The sequence below is a fragment of the Zosterops lateralis genome (genome assembly GCF_965231275.1).
Source record: "Zosterops lateralis genome assembly, chromosome: 9".
Lineage (NCBI taxonomy): Eukaryota > Metazoa > Chordata > Aves > Passeriformes > Zosteropidae > Zosterops > Zosterops lateralis.
The window spans coordinates 11,772,072-11,793,822 of record NC_139769.1 but is presented as its reverse complement, the minus strand read 5'-3'; the positions used below and the strand labels follow the sequence as shown (position 1 = coordinate 11,793,822).

General features: G+C 38.5%; 1 protein-coding gene across 1 annotated transcript in view; it reads left to right on the top strand.

Moving 5' to 3' along the window:
* The window catches only part of PIGK (phosphatidylinositol glycan anchor biosynthesis class K), a 64,363-nt gene that overhangs the window by 26,420 nt on the left and 16,192 nt on the right, over nt 1-21,751 (top strand). Inside the window, exon 10 of the mRNA XM_083867167.1 lies at nt 15,325-15,400. Within this exon, the coding sequence (XP_083723293.1) occupies nt 15,325-15,400 (76 nt within the window). The remainder of the gene's footprint in view (nt 1-15,324; nt 15,401-21,751) is intronic.

Genomic DNA, 21,751 nt, shown 5'->3' with positions numbered 1-21,751 from the left:
CACCAGTGCTTTAGAAAATAGCTGAGTAAAAAGAGCAGAAATGTAACAGAAAATATGAGGGCCATTTCATAAAGCATTAAAAATAAAAACGAAATTTAAGGCAAATATGATTACTGCTCAGCTTTTATTTTAAAAATCCCTGATAAGCAGCAGCTTGTCTTTATTTAAAAACAGGACTACTGTTGATAAAGTTTTACTGTTTAATCCCCATTAGACCCTATTAAGGTGATACTTTTGTGAATTTGGTTAAAAATGATTGAAAGTTTTATGAGTTGTTTGTTGGGGGTTTTTTCTTACTTTTTTTTTCCTCCTCTGCAAATGGTTTTCTGAGCAACTGCAGTCTTAATCTGTGCAGAAGAGTGGGCTCTGAAAATGTCCTTTATGATATAAACATGACCAAAAGTCCTACTAATAAAGGGGGTCCCACAGTGGCACTACTGAGTTCTTTGTGGGATCAACTGATCACATGGCACTGCCCTTCAGCACAGGAGTGGCAAAGTCAACTTTAAAATTCATGGACATAAAAATTTCGGGAAACATCTACACTGATAATTTTAGGGATGTGAGCTGCCCATTCATAGAAACTTTCCTTAAAATAACAGGTAGAGTCTGTCACCTATGCCTTTGTGTCTGAACCTATATTCTGATACCAGTGATTAACTTAAAGGCTAAGCTTGTATACTTTTGTCTTTTTTGTCTTTTTGAATGCAGTCAGCATTCTGCAGTGCATTGGTATTGGGTAAGAAGTCTGGTGTTTTGCCTATATATTGCTTCATAGTTGTGCAGAATTAGATTTTATGTGGGTGAGCATCAAATGTACGTGGGATAAAATGGCAAATATCTTTTCTTTCCTAATTCCAACGCAGCCGTTGTCTTAAATTTGATCTCAGTCCTTATAGAGCAAAATGCCCCATGTTGGAACCTTAATCAAATAAGAAAAGTGTGAAAAAAACCACTTTAATATTCTGCCCTGAAAAACAACTTTATATGAGGATTGAAATAGTCTAAAAGTTTGAAAAGGAAAAGGGAAACAACAAACACTTTGTCCTTTCTTTATAATACAGTCTGATTCAATTCTTGCCTTCTCTTCAAAGGACTGTGTTGTTGTGTGCTTGGCTGCAGCACAGTTATCCTCTCCCGTTGTTAGAAGATGATTTTGTGTGTAGTAGGAGATGGTACTTAACTGTCCTAGACAGAGCTGTAGCCTGGGGCTTTGCGTGCATGTCAGAGCAGTTGTTACTGGCATCTGTTCTCTTGGAAAAAGAGGTATTGTTTCTGAACAAACAGATTTTGGTTATTTTATAAACCACTGCAAAACAAAAGTATTTTCCTCTCATCTGGTCTCATATGGAAGTTTATAGACGGGTGAAAACTTGCGTCATTCCCCAAGTCTTCCTGTGCATCCAAATGAAACATTTGTGATGAGTTCTGCGTTGTAAAGTGGGTACAGCGTTTGTTCTCCTCTGCTGTTTTCAGAGAAACAAATACACATCTGTATGGAAGTAAGAACTGAAACTGATTAAGTTGAAATCATGAAATAATGAATTTTGTAAGAGAGAGAGGTGGTGTGAATTTCTGTAAATGCTTAAAGTCCCTTCTCTGCAAAATTCACATGAAAGATCTAAAGGCACTTTGGCACTGATGTCTTGTTTAGTTGCTTCTAAAAATGTTCTGTAGTGCCTCTATAACACAACTTCTGCTCCAGAGCAAATGCAGCAGACTTCTTACTGCAGTATGTGAGTTCTTCCCTAGGAATAACTAAGAAAAGAATGCATCCTGGACAAGATAATTTAGTGTTTCAGTACAAGCCTTACATGGCATATTTAATTAATTCTTGTCTATTGTCAGGTTGGGGGTTGACCTGATAAACTTTTCCAGTGTGGCTGGACTTCATGTAGTAGTTTTGTGCTGGTGCAATGGATTACAAAGCAGCCAGGTAATGAGCACAAACTGTGGTGGAACAACCTGGAGCCGGGACAGAGGCAGTGGAGGTGCTTGTTCTGCTGCAGCTGGGCTGTGTCACAAGTGGTTGCTGCTGCCTGATGAGCCTTCATTCCTGCAGGCAAAACCTTTTGCAGAACTTTGTGCACTCTGCCAGGGCTCTGATTCAGAAGTCCTGCAGAAATCTTTCCAAATCTCAGTATATGGCCTTGTTGCCACCTAACAAACTGTTCAGACACTGGAGTTTATGTATGTTATGCTCTGACAAGATACTGTTAACATGTACTTCGAATTTGAAAAACTCATAAACACCACCTTATGAAACAGTTATCTGTGACATCTCAGTGAAGCTCCTGCAGAAGGTAATACAAGCAAAATAGGTATCGTTGTCTTGGACCTTTTGTGCTGTGTTTTTATAGAGGTGTGGAAAATTAAGCAGTGTAGTGCTATTAGTGGGTTGTGGAGGCTTGAAACATTATATCGAGAGAAAAATGTCTGTCACTAATGCCATGAGGTAGGAACACAACTGACTGACCTCTGACTATTTTGGTAGATGAAACTAAACCCCACTAGGTGGTGCAAGTAAATAAACCACCTTGCAAAATACTTTTCTCCAGATGAATAAACTTGGGGAAAGGGTGTCTTTCAGCAAATTTAAAATATATTATTTGATTGTTTGTTTGGTTTTTTTTGATTCGTGGTTTTGTACAATAGTTATTAAATTTAATATTTAATGCTGTCTTAGCCTGGTCTTTTCCACTTAACAGCTTTCCTACAAGCTGACTGAGGCATTTCCAGACTTGGCATCTGCTTGGAGTATTCCCTCTGAGGATCTTTTGTTGCAGTTTTTCCTATGCAGTTTTTCCTATGCAGTTTTTCCTATGTTTCACTTTACTTACCTTTACTTACTTTTACGTTTTACTTACCTTTATAGCTCTACTGTGTACATAGAGTCAAAACTATTTGTTTGTTCAAAGAAAAGATTTCAAACAGTAAGTCACAGTAAGGTACCTATCAATTTACAATGGAGTGAATAAGGTTCCAGTAGAAAATAATTTTGACATATCAGGTGTGTGGTTAGTCTGTATGGATGAAGGTGTATGTCAAAGAGATCAATAATTCTATTATGTTTTATTTAGAAATAAACAAATGAACAGAAAACCACAAAACAAAACTCCAGACCTTCATTGTACTTTTTCATTGTACTCCTGAGGTGACTATAATATAACCATACCAGTTTGTGTTGTGCTAGGCTATGGCATTGTCTTAAATTCAGTCTGTATATCTTTCAATATCCTCTGCTCTCCACCGAAAACACCTCTTGTGCAGTGGTGGTTTTACTGAAGATGCAGTGGCCCTACATGGTCAACATATTTCTATAGCCATAAGATCAGTAGCAAAAGTGTTCGAATAACAAGAAATTGCACATTCTTGAGGTAAGTGGAAGACCCCAGGAATTTATACCTGTGGTGAGCCATCAGCACTCTCATTTTCTTGTCAGTAATTGTATTTTACCAGAGTTTATATGGCTTCCCTGCAGACTGCAGGCTGCCAGCTCTTGTGGGAAGGCTGCCCCGATGCTGAGCAGAGCTGCGCCTGTGCTGGAGGGCAGGGGCTGCAGTGGTGCTGGTGGCTGCTGAGCATTCACCCCAACAGAGCTGTTCCTGCTGCTGCTGCTTCCCCTGGCAGCCGTGTGCCAGGCCTGGCTGCTGCCTGAGCACAGCCCACAGTAAATACTGCATAGCACACTGCACTCCAGGACTCTGTAATAAGACAGTAACTGCAGTCACTGAGCAGCTCTCTAGTGAAAGTTCAGTGTATTACTGTGCAGTGTATTTACTGAAATGGAAATTTCTCATTTCAGAGTGACTTAGGTATTCATCAGTTGGGATGAGTACGTTTGCTGCATTCTTCCAAATGCTGACAAATGCTGCAGGAGCAGAGTTTGGGGTTGGTGTTTTGATTGGGGGTTTTGTGGGTTTTTTTGCTGGGTTTCTTTTTCTAGGAAACAAGACATTAAAGTATAAAAAGCTTATGCCCAAGAAATCTCAGTTGACCAGCAGCCATAAAGAATATATACCCTTACCACAAACAGACTGAGTTTTGCAATAAGATTCTGTTGTACTGTATAGCCTCTACAGAGTACACATAGAAAAATTGCAACAGAGGTATTAGTCTTAAAATGCAGAAAGAAAATATTTTTTCCTTAGTTTCCTTGGGCAGAAGACTAGCATACTCAGTTGCCATTGTGCACTTTTGGCTATTACTAACTCCAAAGCCAGAGTAGAACTGTATGTTGATGCTCATAGAAGGGCCTTGTGGTATGTCTATTAACATACTTTCGTATTCCTGCTGTACAAAAATCCAGTGCCAGTGGTTTTGGTTACTTATATTGTAGTAGTGTGTGGGATCCCACTCATGAGTGAGGATCCACTGTAGCTGAGCAATGAGCATCTGCACGAAATATACTTACCTTATATCAGGGTGTTTCCATTCAAAGTACTCCAGCAGTTTTGGTAACTGGTACATTGAACATTCATGAAAATATGAGAGAAAATAGGTGATTTAAAAGGGAATTTTGTTTCCCATGAAACATGTAAAACATGAAGTTAAAAGGTACGAGACAGAATGTAAACTCTTGACTAGACTTCATATATTTGATAGTGTAGCGTGTAAAATTCTTTAGAATGAAACCTTTTGGCTCTTGCCTGCTTTGTGCCTCTCTTAATTTGGAGTTTTTTTCTTAAGTATATTACTGTGTAATTGGAGTTGTTCCATCATTTCTCTAGCTGTTACTTATTCCATCTGAAGGTGTCAGAAGAGAAATCTGGCTTCATAATCTCTGCTAAATGAACTTTAAAGTTTTGCCTTAGTTTCAAAGTTGGCTTTTACACATATATGTCTACACACAGAGCCACACACACACATATATATAAATGTTTGAGATTGTGAAAGACCTTGCAAAAGCACCAGAACTTTTGCAAACCTTAAGCTTTTACTTAAGGCACACTGAGAGGCTGAAATTCTGAAAACTGAGTGACAGATTGGCATTGTGATCTTTTCTGCTTTACACAGCCTCTTGGTGCTGGTATCTACTGATAATGTACACTTAACATTCAGATTTACTGATGCAATGTTCTGTAGATTATAAATGTTTGCAGAAAATGACATATAAATAATGGAAGAACCTACCATAAGAACGAGATAAAGACTGAGATTAGGTTAAAAATACTGGGCCTCCAATCTTAGTTGAAGATATAAATCATTTTTGTGTAAACCTTTACATTTGTTTAAAAAGAAGTAACATGGAACAATCCTCTGACAAAAGAGTGAACTTGCTATTATTTTATTTTGGAATGTAAAGCCAGGTGAACCCATTTGTTGTATTTACTCCACTGTCGTAAGACAGCCTTAGAAAGTCATGGTCAGCTTAAGTTTGGGCATGACTGAATACTGAAGGTTTAATTTTAAAAGTTTAAGTCCCATTTTCAAAAATAACTATTTAATATTTATCTTTATTGGACATTTTTTTTAGTGTAATAATTCCACTAACATATTTTTACTGTCAGCTAGGTCCAGCCCATATAGGTGTTGTTGAAAAATGTGCTAATTAATTTTCTAGGAACTTACATTTCATAAAGTACCTTTGCTTTATTGCATTATAAAAAAGGTCTTTGATGATTGCTTAAACATTGCTTGGCATTCACCATGCTGCAGAATTGATATGTAAATAAAAGCAAACTTCGTAAATAAGCTTTTCCCCATGAAAATGGTTTTATCTCTTTACTCTTGCAGTAAGACAAATAAATCTGTACAGAGAATTTCAGGTAACTGAGAAGAAGGAAAGGGGAGGGGGATGCCTGTAGCCCTCAGAGCTGTTTGTGTTCCTGCTCTAGCCTGGTGTCCCTGAGAGACTGCAGAGGGAAAGGTGCTGATCACCTGTGGCATGCTCTGAGCTACTGCATCTGTCCGTTCCCAGCAAGAGGAGAGTGAGGTAATCAGAAATCTGGACTTGGCAGGTGTCTGAGATGCCAGATTTTGAGTCAAGTATTTGGATTAGAAACCACCTGTGGATATTAAAGGTTTGGCTTTTCCAGCCTATTGCTTAGCTTTGCAGCTAGGAATAACTTGGAAATCCAGATACATGTCTTGTGTAGGTATAGCTGACAGATACTGGAATTAGTGCAGCACTGAACTGAACACAAGGACATAAAGTCCCTCTTTCTGTCCCTCAGGCCTCAGACCTAATGTCTTACCTGGATAGGCAGGGGATTTCTCAAGTTTATATGTCTGTTGGGAGGCTGGCAAGTGGCTTGCCATGTACTCGACTCAGGATAAGTATGATTTGCTGCTTCTGCCTTTTTTCCTGGGACCACTTAAATTGTATGGGCTTAAAGGCTATAAAGTTTGTAAAGTCACTGAACTTAATATAGAACACTCTGGTTAGTATACAGTAGTCTGTGGTGGACAGGAGACAAGTCCTTTTTGGTTCTAATACTATGAAATAAGTGAGGACAGAAAGGCAGACCATAAAATACTAGTATGAAGAAAATTTTTTGGATGATTGCTTTAAGGAATCAAACATTAATAGATTCTTTGTTCAACATCAGCAGATTCAGTAACCTGCAGTACCTTGGCCTCAGAGAATATAATGTCCAAGTGTTTGTATTTGAGCTGGAGGTTTCATCTGCCATTAGCAAGAACAAACAATCCAGAATGCAGACAAAGGTAGTGCACAAGTCATCTATAAATAAAAGAAAATCATGGTCCTAGAGATAAGGCTGATAAAAAGCTTAAGAGCTACGTACATTCTATGCAGCTTTCTATGAAGCAAAGACTCTTCTAAAGTGGTTAGCAATATATTGTTACATAGGTACATGCATTGAGAATAAAGTATTTACTGCTGGCTGACTGGAATGCCACTCAATTCAAGTTGGCTACAGAGAAGAACAGCACTGGTGAAAAAGGTGAAAACAGTTGATTAAATTTTGTTGTATAGTGTTCTGCAATTCTTGGTGTATCTTGGTTGTCTGCATTATGGAAATGTGTTACGGATCGTGTTGTAGCAAAAAAGATCAAAAGCAACATCTAGTATTCAGGAGAGACATGATTGCACAGTAAACCATTTCTCAAAAGCCCAGGACTGTAATTTTTATGATTAATTTTCTGAGCACCTAGGGTATAGCATGTTGCAAGAAGATCTGGGTCTATTACTGGTACCAGTATATGCTCTTTTATACACTTGCAGATAGAAGTACAGTTGGTGCCTTCCCTTGTAAAGTCCTACCCATGGGGACTGGGATTTGGCAGGTGGATCAGCAGCCCTGCTTTAAAGGACCTGGAGGTGGTGATGGGCACCAGTGCCATCACTATCAATAAGACAAGCTGCCTCCTGAGCTACTACATGAGGAGGAGTCTGATTAGCAGAATGAGCAACACTGTTATCATTTCTCTTTGATGCTGAAGCCCTACCTGAAACACGGTCTGGCATGTAGCCTTCCCCTTCAGTAAGGATTTTGGGAGGGGTTGCCAAGATGGTCAGGGCCAAGGGCACACATCCTGTGAGAGAGGTGATTGACAGATTTCTGCTTGCTTGCCCTTAAAAGGCAGAAATTTAATACTGCAGCTGTTTGGGATGCAGTCCCAGAGGCAGTTAAGGTAAACTCTTCTTGTAGTAGCAAGAGGCATTGGCTGTAGGTTGTGGCTTGGGAGGTTCAGGCTTTGCATGAGGAGAAATGTTTGCAAAGAAGAGTGAGTTTGAGCACAGAGAGGTTGTGAAGGTTCAGCTGGGCAAAGCTGTGGCTGACCTGACCTTGTGTTGAGAGGCTGAACCGGATGGTCTCTGAAAGTACATTAGAAACAAGATTTCTGTAATTCTGTGTGGTTACCTCCCTTGATGGACTGGAGTAAAGGGTCAAAAAAGCAAAATAGGAAGCTTGAAAAGAAGGGGGTAAGGAAAAAGGTCTGAGGATGGTTTTGGGCAGAAACAGGCAGAGAACACTGCAACTTTGACAGATTCATGTACTGAACTAAGCAATCCCACGAGAAATTGTAGCTGGATAGTACATTACGTGACTCATGAACTGAAAAAATAGAAATATATACTGTAGGTGTAGAAATACTGGGACTTTAAATATGTGTATTATGGGGTTTTTAGAAGGTGCTTGTTGAAGTGTAACAATGCAAAGCAGTATAGATATATTGTTTAGTTTGAATATGTGCAGGAGGGAACAGTAGTATGAAACACAAAATGGACTTTGCTATAAAGAACTAATTGTGGCCACTAAATAATGGAACTGCTGTCCTGGCACACTCCCAGGTTAATTCTTTGATTTAAAAACATCTTCCTACTGATTTTCCTGACTTGCAGTGCACTGGCAGGTGGTGTTGAATTGGTCTACATAAAGATCAGGCACTGTGGATAAACTTTCAGTTGTGAAAAATGAACAAATGTGCTTTACCCAGCTGAAAGTATAATTCCAGCATGTACTGGTAACAGTATTTAAACTGCATGTGTGATGTGGTGGCATGGGATGATTTGGTGTTTCTTCTTTGAGATCCCTGTGAAATTTAGTCATGGGTTTCCAGACACACTGGAACCACTCTGGGAAACATTTCCCATGCAATTAGGAGGGAATGGATTCCAGTGGCAAATTTGCAGCCTTGGTTCTTAAGGACAACACATATGCACTTCACACTGGATCAAATGTCAGTTTGTGGGTAAACTTGAGGTGGGCATTGGGCAGTGTTCTCTTTTGTCTGGTTTGAAGCATCAGTAGAAGCTCCTCTGATATTGCTGGACTTGTCTTTATAAACATGCCCCAAGTCTGGGAAATTTGTCACTTGTACTCTTTTCCCCCCCACAAAACCTGCCTGTTCTAAAAATGAATTAGCATTAAACAATGAGCACCCACTGTTAGCTGTGGACTCAAATGGTGATTTTCAATGATAGAGGAGAGACTTAGTGGGTCTTTTTATCTCTAACTTTTGATTAGCATTTTGTGCTTCAGCAGCATCATCATGTGGAAGTTTTAAATTAATTCAAAAGAGATTTTCTAATTTACCTAAAATGTGGAATAGTTGAGATAACAAAATGAAGCCCTATAGGTCATGTGGTTTCCAGCAGCAGGAAAGTCAGTTCTGCTTACTTAAGCTAATATTCTTTTTAATTCCTTCCCTGTGTCTTGCCTCAGAATAAAAATAGGAGCAGGCAGAACAGAGAATCCCTTTAGCAACATTTTTTGACAAAAGTCATTGGCTAGAAAAGAGGAGAGAGACAATACTGGTCAACCTGTGTTAAAACACACTATAGATTTCTGTTACCTCTTTTTAGGATCTTAGGATGGCTAAGAATATGTGGCTTGACAAAGGTTAATCAGCTGAAAATCTTCACATAAGAAATTGTGTGGATCACAGAAAGACAGAGGAAACATTTGTTTCAGTCAATTTTTATCCAGTTAATGAACTCAATGTGTCTGGCAGGCTCTGGGAACACCAGCAGACCTTTTTGTGATCAGGTCCAAGAGAAAGTGCTGTGCATTCACAGACTTCAGGTATTTTTTAAACTCCAGGAATAAGTCTGTGTGACTAGTTTAGGTCAAAATCTTTCACATTTATTTGAAAAGAAATGAGCAGATTACAGAAAGTATTTTATGTTTCTGAACTCTGAGATGTTTTGCTGCTTTATTCCACAGGAATATCTCTTTGTAAAGGCCAGCACACTGAAGTAGTTAATTTTTCTTCTCAATGCAAGTCAGTAGCTTCCTTCTTCAAAAAATTATAGAACTGATTGTGTCTAACAGTGATTTAGTTTTTCATCACATCAAAGATATTTTTGCTGTCAATTTATTTTTTTCCTTTATCTCCATATTCTATTGTTCATTTTTATGTAATCTTCCTTTGAAGCTGTCTTTGATAGTCTGCCACCTGCTGCAGTAGGTGCTGCAAGCATTATTGTGTGGAAGTCACAGCATTTGTGGATGAGAATCTTGGCTGTACCTGTGAAATGCCTGTACATTTCCACCACAGCTGCCTCCTCTTCTCATCTTTGGATGTGCACTGTTGGTTTTCCCATCCAAAGGCATTCAGGCTGCAAAGCAATGAAGGGCAAAGAGGAGTGTGAGTGATGTGAGACAGCCCAGTGAGGTCCTGCAAGGTCAGCCCCTTGCTGCCCAGCATACCAAAGCCCAGGACTAGGGTAGGGAAAAATGATGCTCTCAAGTATTTGCTTCTCTTCTTTCTGACTCTGCATGTGGTAAACATTCATCGTAGACAAATCTGGCATTCTCTTATAAAGATGAGAAAAGCATGGATGAGCACACTTTTGAGAGAAAAGCAAAGTTAAGCATGATCTTACCTTTTCAAGCACTGGTGTTTTCCATGTACCTTAGTGCTTCTGTTGTTTAAACATACCCAATGCTTAAATATGTATGAAGTTAGGATTTAACAGATAGATCAAGTACCTGGCATCAATCCAAGGTCTAATTCTTAATCTTCTGTACTATGGATATGGTAGATAAATTTCTCAATGGCCAATTTTAAAAACTATTCACTCAAACCCGACATAGCCCATTTCAGCCTCTCTTTAATAGGAAAGCTAATAACTTTTTCTGATGTGGTGCATAAAGCTCTGGTATTTTGTTTTCTTTTTATTGCAAGATGCAAGTGCGTTCATGTATTTGCAGTCAATAAAGCTATCAGTGTTATACACAGGTTTAGATTAATATTTTCAGCCTTTCAGTCTTGGGTATCAGGTTTAGGCATTGCTGTGTTGTTTGCATCCTTTGGGCTCGTGCTGACTGTTCCTCTCAGAGCCACTTCTGCAAGTGGGTCAGCCCATTCCACCATTTTCATTCACACTGTTCAGAAGTCATGTCTCAAACAAGCCGAGCAACACTTGAGCAGTACAAATTGTTTGTGTCTGCAGAAAAGAAAGATGGTGATGCCAAACTCCCTTCTTCTCATGCATTTTTGTCTCAGATAGCCTTTTGTACCCTGTTCATACTCTGGCTTCCAGTTTGTGTAGCTTCCAAGTGAGTTGATTCCTTATTAGGACTTACCATCAAGGAACAAGAGTTTCAAAAGAGATGGAATATTACCTGTACGTGAGTCATAGGTGTGAGTTTCTGCGACCTATCTGAGCCATCAAGTCTAGAGAACATAGAAGAAGGAATACTGGCCATAGTCCTACTTCCTGTTATAATTAGTGAGTGTTCATATTAACCCAGAGAGGCAGGTTTTATGTTACCCAGACTTTTCTGTCTCTTAAATGTCTTAACAACCATTTCTGCCATGAGCAAACCAGTTTGTGATCACAAGTTGTACATTTTTCCCCCCTGTATTTTTGTAATACTTGCACGAGATAAAATACATTTCTGCCCTAAAGCCACTGCTGTTATTCTGTGTAGAGGATCATGGGCTGGGTTAGCACTTGTGGGAGAATGTGCCACCTCCTCATGCTCGGAATTTATTTTTCTTTAGCACACGTTGACTTTCTCTCTTAAGAGTGAGCATGCAAGTATAAATAACAAATAAGATATTTCACCAAATATCTTGACACGTTTTACTGGATTTAGATTCCCTTTCCACAGTTTCTGTTTCATGCTCACTTTCCTTCATCTAAGAGCAGTCGCAGTGGCAGCATAAAAATAACTTTTAAATTGAATTTTTTGAGATCCTCCTCTTCTGCTATCTCTTACTGCTTCCCACTTCTCTTCTGATTTTACATTTCTTTTTAGTCTTCTCCCTGAAAATCAAGATCTCCTTATGCTTTGCATTACCAGCTGTCAGGCATGGTGCCGTATATGCTGATATGCCACTGTGTTAGCTTGCTTTGCCACTGTTGGCAGCACTCTGCTGTCATGCTCAATTGAGACAGAAAGGACTGTTTCTTACTGGAAAATTAATTAATGAAAAATTACCTTTGTTTCTGTAATAGAATTGTTTTGAAAGAAATTAAACATACAAAGAAAACTGTATTACAACAAATTGGCCTTTACTTTTATAAAGGTTTAAGTGTCAAATATGCATGAACTGAACACAGTGAGGCCAACTAATTTAGTGAAATTACAGCCTCAAATTACCATATGTGATTTGAGCACAAATTCCATCAGCTGGTTTTTGTATTTGGATTTTTTTCCTGACATAACTAGTTTTGAGCAAAAGAGAATGCCTCCCCAGGCATCTGGAAATTATCTCTGGAAGGAGTAACCAATTTGCTTGTGCCCCTCTGTGACAGGGAGAGACAAGGTCAGAAGAATTGTATTGGAGATGATCTTTATTCTGACATGTTCTCTTCCTCCACCCTGCAAAGGAGGAAGAGGTAGAACATTCTCTTGTGTGTTGACCTGTTTCTTCTCCCTAGGCCTTTCTATCCCTTATGCTTTTTTGAAGAGGGCTGCCTTTTACAGGTCATTCTGCCAGTCTAGGAATGCTGGTGGGCTCTTGTTCCTAGGGCTAAACTGAAGGAGCAGTTTTGCAGCAGATTTCTTTTCCTGGGTACAAACTGTCCTGGTGGGGTTTCTTTGATCCCTGGCAAACTGACCAAGGTAACCAAGAAAACTTCCTCAAAGACAGGATGAGGCTGCAGCTGTGCTTGTGAGTCAGGCTGATGTCCTGTCCTGCAGTCACATCGTGTGTCATTGTCAGTGTGGCCTCTCCCAGCTGGAGAATGTCTGTGAGTGGTTCAAGGCTTAACACCTGCCTGGAGCAGCCAGGTTGGGATGCAGCCCCTGCTTTGGGGGAGAGAATTCAGCCATTTGTGAGCTGTAACATGGGGTTTGATCTTACTGGCCATGAGCTGTCTCTGTTCTTACATTAGTGAATGGTTAAGATACATCCTGTGTGCCCACTTGCAAGGGATTTTAGGCTTATCTGCAGGAGAGAGGAATCAAAACTCTTTTGTAGATTTGACAGTTAGTACATCACTAAATATATATACAAAAAGTTCACTAGATATATATACAAAAAGATTTTGAGAAAACAGGTCTGAACTTCTCTTCCAAAATACCTGTGTGTGTGTGTGAAAACAATTTATAGTGTGGGTGTATTAATGTAGATGTTTATTTAAATACATTAGAATGTCCACTTACCTAATCCATAATCTTATAATTTATTTCTGTGTAAAATGTAGTGTAGTTCAAGTGACTTGATTTTTTTTTCAGAAAGTAAATTAGAAAAAAATAAAATGTCTTTCTTGATGTTGAAAGGCTCCTATCAGTGTAATTTCGATTTAAATGTAATTAATTTAAAATGCATGTTTACACTACTCTCCCCCTTTTCTATAGCTAAGCATCCTAAGGCTTAAAATTATCTTGGTAATTTTTCTTTATCTTTTTTTAATCCTTTGTCATTTGAAGAGAGGTATTTTTTTCCTGCAGTTGACAAGGAGTATGTTTGACAATGCAAGGGAATGCTGATTCTGTCTAGACAGAAAAATTGCCGAATGTAAAAGGTCCTTGACAGAACAGACAGACAAGTGGTTGTTTTTTTTTTTTTTTTCATTTCTGCTAATATTCAGTTTATAGTAATTTTAGCTGTTAATTTCAGCTTCAAGTGTTTAATTTTGGGACTTGAGATACTCTTTTTTTTTTATTCCCCCAGATTTGCAGTGTGCCTGTAAAAACTGAGAGATAAGCATTCAAGATATTGATGAATATTGTGTTGTGTGTACAGTTCTTTCATATCTAGAACCATGGCTAAAAAATGGATTTATGTAGCTGGTATCCATAAATCAAGGTGTTGTGTCAGCTAACAGGCTCCCAGCAGAACAGAAGTAATCTCCAATTCCCACTGACTGTGGTGTGTTTGCCAGTCAGGATCAGTGATGGAACGTAGGGAGGAATTGACTGAAAAGATTCCTTCTGCACACTGTGGTAGAGTCACTTAGCCCCTCTCAGCTCTGGTGGTTGTGCTGGACTACAACAGCAGTGTATTTCATGTTAAAAGTATGAATTCATCATTGTCATAATAATCCAAAAATTCTAAAAACCATATCAGTAAATGAGCTCTATCTGTAGACCAGCTTCAGTATTTCAGAGCCTGCTTATTTAATTTTTCTTAAGCACATTAAACGGTTCTAGGCAGGCTGTCACCATGATCTTTGAAATATTGCTGTGTTTCTTTTGTTCTCTGCTTTTAAATTTCTTATACAGTAAGGCTGTCATACTTTCATACTCTGTTCATTACAAATTTCTGGATATTCAGACTCTCATTTGAGCTTAAAGCCTTTCAAACCACAGCAGAAATTCAGAAGGGGAAAAGGGAAGAGATGTGCACTTACTTTGTCCTCTCTTTTTGCACAGCCTGTTGACTCCCAGTGCAGACACTAGGCCTGTAGTTTGTGACTCTTACCTGGCAGCTGGTCTACAGGTCAATTAGCCCAGTGGGTGTGGATCCTTTCTGACTAGAATAGGTGTAAGGTTTGAGCCTGAAAAATAATGTTTTAGCCACAGTTTTTGTCTGAAAATAATTCTGCATCAGCTTTAGAGAAGGGCCTTGTTTTTGTCAGGTTTTTTTTTTTTTCCTTCATTTCTTGTCATAGTGCTCAAATTCTTATATTCAGAAGTCTTCAGAAAAAAAAGAGGAATGGCTGATAAAAAACTTGAGTGATACTTTGAAAATGCAGCACATGCTGTGCAGTTCCAGTAGATGAAAGCAGCATGGTTGAAGGGTTTAAACCATGCTTTCATATTAATTTACTATCATTTAAATATTCTTTTAAGAGACTGCTTATGGATTCTGATTTTTCAGCTGCAACCACAGTTTATTCAAAGTTTAAAGGGTTATGATGTATATTCTTTGTGAAGTATTCACTCTTTATCTTTTCTTCTTCACACTAGATTTTGGCTTTTTGGTAACCAGTACACACTGCTGTGCTGGCAAATGCAGGAATATTTGTGGTGGTAAACTTCTGTCACGTCTAAACACTGCTGTGCACTTGCAGCAAAAATGGGAAATGGTGAATAATCCCTCCTGCCTTTTGAGATGGTCATATTTGAATTATGTTGGCAAGATTGAGTGAAGAAGCTTATATTGTTAACAGTGCTGAATCTGCTCTGTAAATGCATAAAACTTTTTTGACATGGGGATTTCAATCCAGCTTTCACCAGTCCTTGTTCACCTAAAATGAAATTTAAAGGTTTTCTAAGGTTTCTGCTGCTAAATTTGTGCCTTATGTCGGGGGGAAAAATCCACAATGTTACACACATTTCTGTTTAAATCTGTTCTTTCACTCAACTTTATAAGAAATATATTCCATTACTGTCATAAAATGCACTTTTTTTTAACCTAAGCAAAACAATATCCCTGAACACTTAATTTCATTAATTAAATTTGGTAGATATTGTACTAACTTTGACAAATGTGAACTTATTTTCTTCCCAGGTTTCCAGAGGAGGAGTTGGCAACAGAGCCACTAAAATATGCTGAACAACTTCCTGTAGCTCAGATAATACACCAGGTAAGTCTTTCAATTTTAAAAACTCCTTTGAAAATAAAGAACATCTGTAATACTTAAACTGCTTTTCTAGGTCACGCAGAATTAATGTCCTCATGCTGGAAGTATGTATAAACAAGATACTCTTGTTCAGATGACAACTATTAAATTATAAAAGTTTCGTTCTGAACATGGCAATGAAAAGATGCTTGCTATATGACATGGTTAACACTTCGGAGCTACTTGTTAAAATTGTTGTGTGTCTGCTGATAGAAAAGAAAGAAAATCCATTAATTTCCCCAAATTTGCATCTTGACCTAAATCATATTCCTCTTCCTGCAAAAGCAGCCAATGTATGGAGTAATTATTGTGGAATAATTGTCATGATGAGTTGAGCAGGGAAAACAATCTCTCCTCCTAATACAATCCTGAATTAGCACCATTTTTATTTCTAACTCTAGCAGTGTTATCATACTTTCTGCTTTGAACAGGGGTTTTTTTGTTTGCTTTTTGTTTTGCACAATTTTAAAAAAAAAAAGGTTTATATTTTCCTAGATTGTGCCTTCTACCTTTGTCTTTATTTAAATGCAATACTGTGCTGTTGATTTAAGTAAACAGATGAAGGATGATGTGGACATACAAGCTGGTATTGAAGTTTTTATTGTAGCATGTTTCCCCCAATTCATGGTGAGGAGGAGAAAGAGATCTTTTCTGTGCAGAAGGTTCTATATTCCCTTCTTGCTCTTTTCTCTGAGTTCAAGGCCTGGTTTTCAATCCATCCTGCTGGTAGATCAGGTACCCAGTCTGCATTCAGGTGTCTCCTCATTCTTTGCTGTCAGCCACAGAGGGCTCTGCCTGTTCTGTGGAAAAGCTTATGGCCAAATAACATACATAAAACTTGTGTCAAACATGACTGGGGAGACTTAGCATCCTCCTTCCTGGGGATGCCTTAAAGGACGCAAAATGACCTATTCTGTTGCAGTCATTTGGAATTTTCTCAAAATAAAACAAATAATTGTTAAACTTTGTAGATGTGAGTCAGGGACAAGTAGCTATAGTTTTCTTAAGTCAAGACCAAACAGGTCACTGTAATGGTATCTTGGCTGTATGGACTCTTTCAGGTAATCAAGTATGTTCTGAAAAATTGACCTGAAATTTGGGGAAGATAATGACAGTTCATGGGGGGAGACAGAATGGTGCAGTCCATTCACTGCCTTGAGATAAGGAAAACTTCCAGACTGAAAGCTGGGACTTGGTGCTGGTCAGAGGAGCACTAACCCAGATATGCAGTGTTAGATAAAGCTGTGGTTTCAGGCTTGGCTGTTTTTAAACACTTGAAGATCAACAGGAACAAATAAAAGTCCACTAAGCCCCTTAATAGAATTTTGTAAACAATTTTATGTGTATTAATTATTATCGTAGATCTTCCCAAATACCTTTGTCAATAAGTGTTTTAAAGCATTGAGTCTCATGCTGCAGGCAGTGCTGATTTTACCTTAAAGGAAACATAAGCTTTATTTTAAAACCATAAAGTGTACAAGCCTTTCCTGCAAGTTGTAAACACAAGGGATTTTAAAACTTTTGGCTGAAATCTGCACCTTCGGGAAGAATTTCTGATGTGTTCAGAACATGGAAGATTGGAAATCAGGACCAGTTTGTATGTCAGGAACTCCCTGGTGTTGTCAGAGCTTCAAATGACCCAACAGCCTGCAAATGTCACATTTAAAATTCTGTCTTCATGCCTGACTCTCTGCATAAATGAATTAAACAGCAGAGCAGGCAGCCAGTCAATATGTTCTTAACAGTGAGAGTGAGCAATGAAACAGTTTGGGGGTTGTTTGGAATCAGTAAATAGAAAGTGCATGGAATGGCACACCTAGAGGAAAATCTCAAATAGGAAACAGAATTAACCTTTAAAATGGTCGAGCAGACGAAATGTCATAGCAATATTTTTACAGCATTAGGTGGGTAATAACCACAGAGTGTTCATTTGGCTACTGTGTGTTACACTGCAATAGAATATTGTGCTGTGGAAAGGCAAAACGCTGGGTTTATGTACTCTTATCTGTTTGTTAAACTTGCCAGTAGTACAGAGCTGGGGTCTGCACAAGGCAGCAGAACAGACCCAGCAGAACTGCAAATGTCTTGGGTGCAGAGAAGCCAAGTGAAAGGACCATTATTTAGCTGTGGTGACAGGGAGTTTGGCACCGTGCCCTGGCTGTGTGTGAGGCTGATGCCCTGTCTGAGCTTGTAACCGGCTGAGCATCACTGCACCAGCATTGTGCTGAATTAGCTCTGCAGAGAACCCCTTGTACTCTTTCTGAGGGGCCTGGCACAACTGGGACAAGCTGTTCAGGGGCCTTGTTTATATGAGAAAGGTGGTGTGGTTTTTTTTTTTTTTTTTTTTTTTTTTTGTTTTGTTTTTGTTTTGTTTTGTGTTTGTGGTTTTTTTTTTTTTTTTTTCTCTCTCTCTTTTCTTTTTTTTTGTTTTGTTTTTTGGTTTTTGGGTTTTTTTTTCTTTGCTTTAAGAAAAAAGAAGGAAATTATAGGAAACTAAAAAGTGGCAGGAGTAAAACCAGTGAATAGTATTTGTGGTATGATGCTCTGTCCAAATGGATACATACATACTCTAGACATACATAATAGCATCAGTGCTGTGTATTTATAGCATAAATATACATTAAAATTTCACAGTGGTGGACAGGTATCCTAAATCAGTATAATGTATAAATTATGTAAAAGTACATTTTAATTATACTTGTTAGCCGACATAGCCACTAGTACTATCCAATTTCCACTGTAAATTTATTCTCCTGAACATTACTAAAATGCTCCTTGTGCTTTTAACTGAAATAAAAAGCCTCTAGTGCTTGGTAAGGGAATGCATTCATTAATATAAACTTGGAAAAGTTGAACTTTCAGAGTAATGCCCCCATGAGACAACCTTTTTAGTGAGATTCTCTCTGTACAGCCATGCATACAATGCTGCTACTTACAGTAAGTTTATGCTACTTAGAATAAGGCAAAAAAAAAGCCCCAAACCAAAACTCAAACCAGAAAGAGGAGGAAAAGGAGAGATTACTTTAATTCTGCACTTGTCTTTAGTCAAAATAGGTCTGGTGGAAGAACAGGGCAAACTGCATTTGAGAAGATTGTTTCCATTTATCATAAATGATATTCATTGCTGGCCTTGCAGTTCAGCAAGTCATTTTAATAAAAGTGCCTAACTTCAGTGCCAGTGCTTGTGCTTGGAATGTCACCGTGTCTTAACATATTTGGCCTGACCAGGATTTAGGATATTGAAGAGACGTAAATTGTTACAGGTGTCTTACTGATGGAAGAATGTTTTATTGATGAAAGGCACATTTCAGCAGATAAACACCAGATCTCCTGATGGTGTTATAATTGAAAACAAAATGAAACAGCAAATTCAGACCATGATCACCTTGCGTACTTATTTTAGTCCATTTCAAACCATTAAGCAGATAAATGAACATGCTGTTAAACCAGGCTGTTATTTCAGAAAAGTGACTTACAGCCTGTAGTGGAAATTGCACAATTTACTTGAAATCTGACATGGTTTACAGTTGTAGATTTACTTAAAAATAAGGAGTTCCTTAGGTATTTTTTCATGGAGGGAATCTTACATGTAGTATCCAATTAAATTAGATTGAGTTTCCTTTTGGTGAGACAAGTTTGGTTTCTAGAAGTTTTAACCTGTGCTTTTCTGTTGCCTGTCCATGAGAAGCCTCAGTGGAAAATGCCTTCAATAATTTCGGATGACTGGGAAGCTGTTCTCACCCAGTGAGGAGATGCCTCTGTCCCAGGGTGGGGTGGAGCAGGTGGGAGCACCGGGAGCTTGGCTCAGTTCAGCCTCGGGGAGCCTTAGGGAGCTGCTACACCCAGGCTGCTCTGAGGGTGCTGACTGCAGTCACCACAGGGAAATTAAATAGGAAATTCAGGAAGGATGGTGGGAGGGAGATCTCCAGAGTTAAAAATGCACAGACTGATGGCCATCAAAGGATACTGCAGGGTTGCAGTTCTGCAGTAAGTCTTACAGGAAGGCCTTTGTTTCCATAATTTCTGTGCTTCTGTAATACATTTGCAGCCATGACCCACCCCACCCTTCCCACAGATAAAATCCTTTTGCTTTCAAGATCAATTTTTTTGTTCATTCTCAGGGCTTCATTCTCATGTTGTAGAGGGCTGTTAGTTTATTGCATTTGTTGATGTTATTCTGGTTTCATGCTGATTTAATTGACAGAGGTTTTCTTTAGTAGCATTTGCCAGAAATTGTTGAAACAGTATTAAGAAAATAGAACACACTATCTTGTATAGATTTTTTTGAAGTATCTTTTTATTATCTATAACACAGCAATTTTACCTCTCAGACTTAAAATGTTTTCACAAACATTAAAAAAGTGGTTTTATGTGGCTTACGGTCTTTGTGAAACGTTTGATATGAAAAGTAACCCATCACATGCTGATACAATCCTAAAAATACAACTTTAAAATTCAGGGATCACACCGGTGCCTTGCCCACTGTCTTTAGCTACCCTTTGGCAGTTTATACATTTCAGGAGTTCCCTCACTCCCAGTCTGCTTCTGTCCTGATGGTGGAGTCTTGGTTCCTATAAATGTTTTATAAAGCCATTAGTGTTCAGGACTTTGGTTAAGTATGCAAGGTGTTTAATAGCACAACAGTAACACAGGTTTTTATTTTTGATGCAGACAGTAGGTTTTACTTATGAATATTAATTTATTTAAAATATTAAAGTACTTTGATAAGTGATACTTGCATTTCACTGTGTCTTTACAGGCTAAGAGGTTCAAAAACAACTTGTAATACTTAGATGTCTCAGGTTCGATGTGTAAAGTTTTAGACACAGCTATTTATACATTCTTTGAAAATCTATTCATGTAGCTGTGTTTGATAATAACTTTGAAGCATAGGTGGCTTTTTAGAACTCTAGTCATGGTATTCAGCTGGATGATGTCAGAGATAAAACACAACCTTTCACCAAAAGGTCCCGGTTCTGCTGCACCTGCTAGCACAGCCACAGGTCTGCTCAGTCAGGGATGCTTTTCTTTGTCAAAAATGGATTTTTTCAGGATGATTGAAAATTGAATTTTTCATACCAAATATTAAAAAGTACACTGACTTCAGAGTCCAGTTTTATTTTAACAAAATACATCACTTGGCTTCCCACCAAAAAGCCTTGTGACATGTCAGCCTGCCCTAGGACACCTGCCTGGTCAGGCTTTACCACTGTAGTCCTGAGCAAAATGCTGAAGACAGTGTTTTCCCCTTACCATGGCCACTTCTTGTGGCCACTTTGGAGAGTCTGGAGAACAGCAGCCTGTCCTGCCAGTGCTCACATCTGTCTGGTCCAGACTTCAGGTGAGAAAAGCTGTTTCTGATGCACATCATGGAAATATGTCGACATCCTCTTCCTTACCAGCTCACCTGAAGTGGTTTTTGGGGCTCAGGCATTCTGTGCAGAGCTAAACCCCTTCTGCTGAACCAGCCTTTCTTCATCTAGGGCACTTGATGTATGGAAGTTAGAAATTAATGTGTCTACTATGTTTGCATTCTTTTCATTTCTTTATTAAACATATGTTTGTGGATTGTTTAGCCTAGAGGTGATTTGGCTACATTTTAAAACTGTAATGGAAGTAGTCTCAAGTGGAATCATGACTGGATGTCATCCAGCATGTAAAAACTTGCTTTTTCCCTAAATTGTAAACAGTATATATACTTAATTTATCTTACTGCTGCAAAAGTTAGACATTATTTAAATATTGTGAGCTTTCTTTAAATTGAATGCTACCTAGTAGAAAACTCAGTGCTCAAAAGGACCAAAAAAGAAAAAAAAAAGAGCTATTACTTCACACTTTTGCCAACCAAACCAAATATGTCATAGAGCAGCAGAAGTATTCCTGCCAACACCTGGTGCTACTTGGTGCATAGAAGTGCTTTGAAATTCACTTCCTAAGAATTCTTCTAATACTAAGTTTGATTTAAAATGTTGAGTTGCAGAATCTTGCTGTTTGTATGAGTCATGTAATGTGTTAAGAATGGCACAGTCCCCTGTTTCTCTGACTCACTGTGAGAAATCACCAAACCCAATCTTGACTTGATTATAGATGGCACAGATCTTTTATTGGGAAACCATTATACCAGAGATTTTTCAGGCTTTTTCTTCATCTAGTGAACTACTGCAGAGTCAGGAATGGTACTCAGGACCTTCAAATGTAATCCAGTAGTCGACACAAACAGTAAGGTTCTCTCTATTCTTTTCTTCTTCAGAAATTACATAGCTCATTAGCCACATGAAATGTCATAACATTCCTGAAATACAGCATATCTGAGTG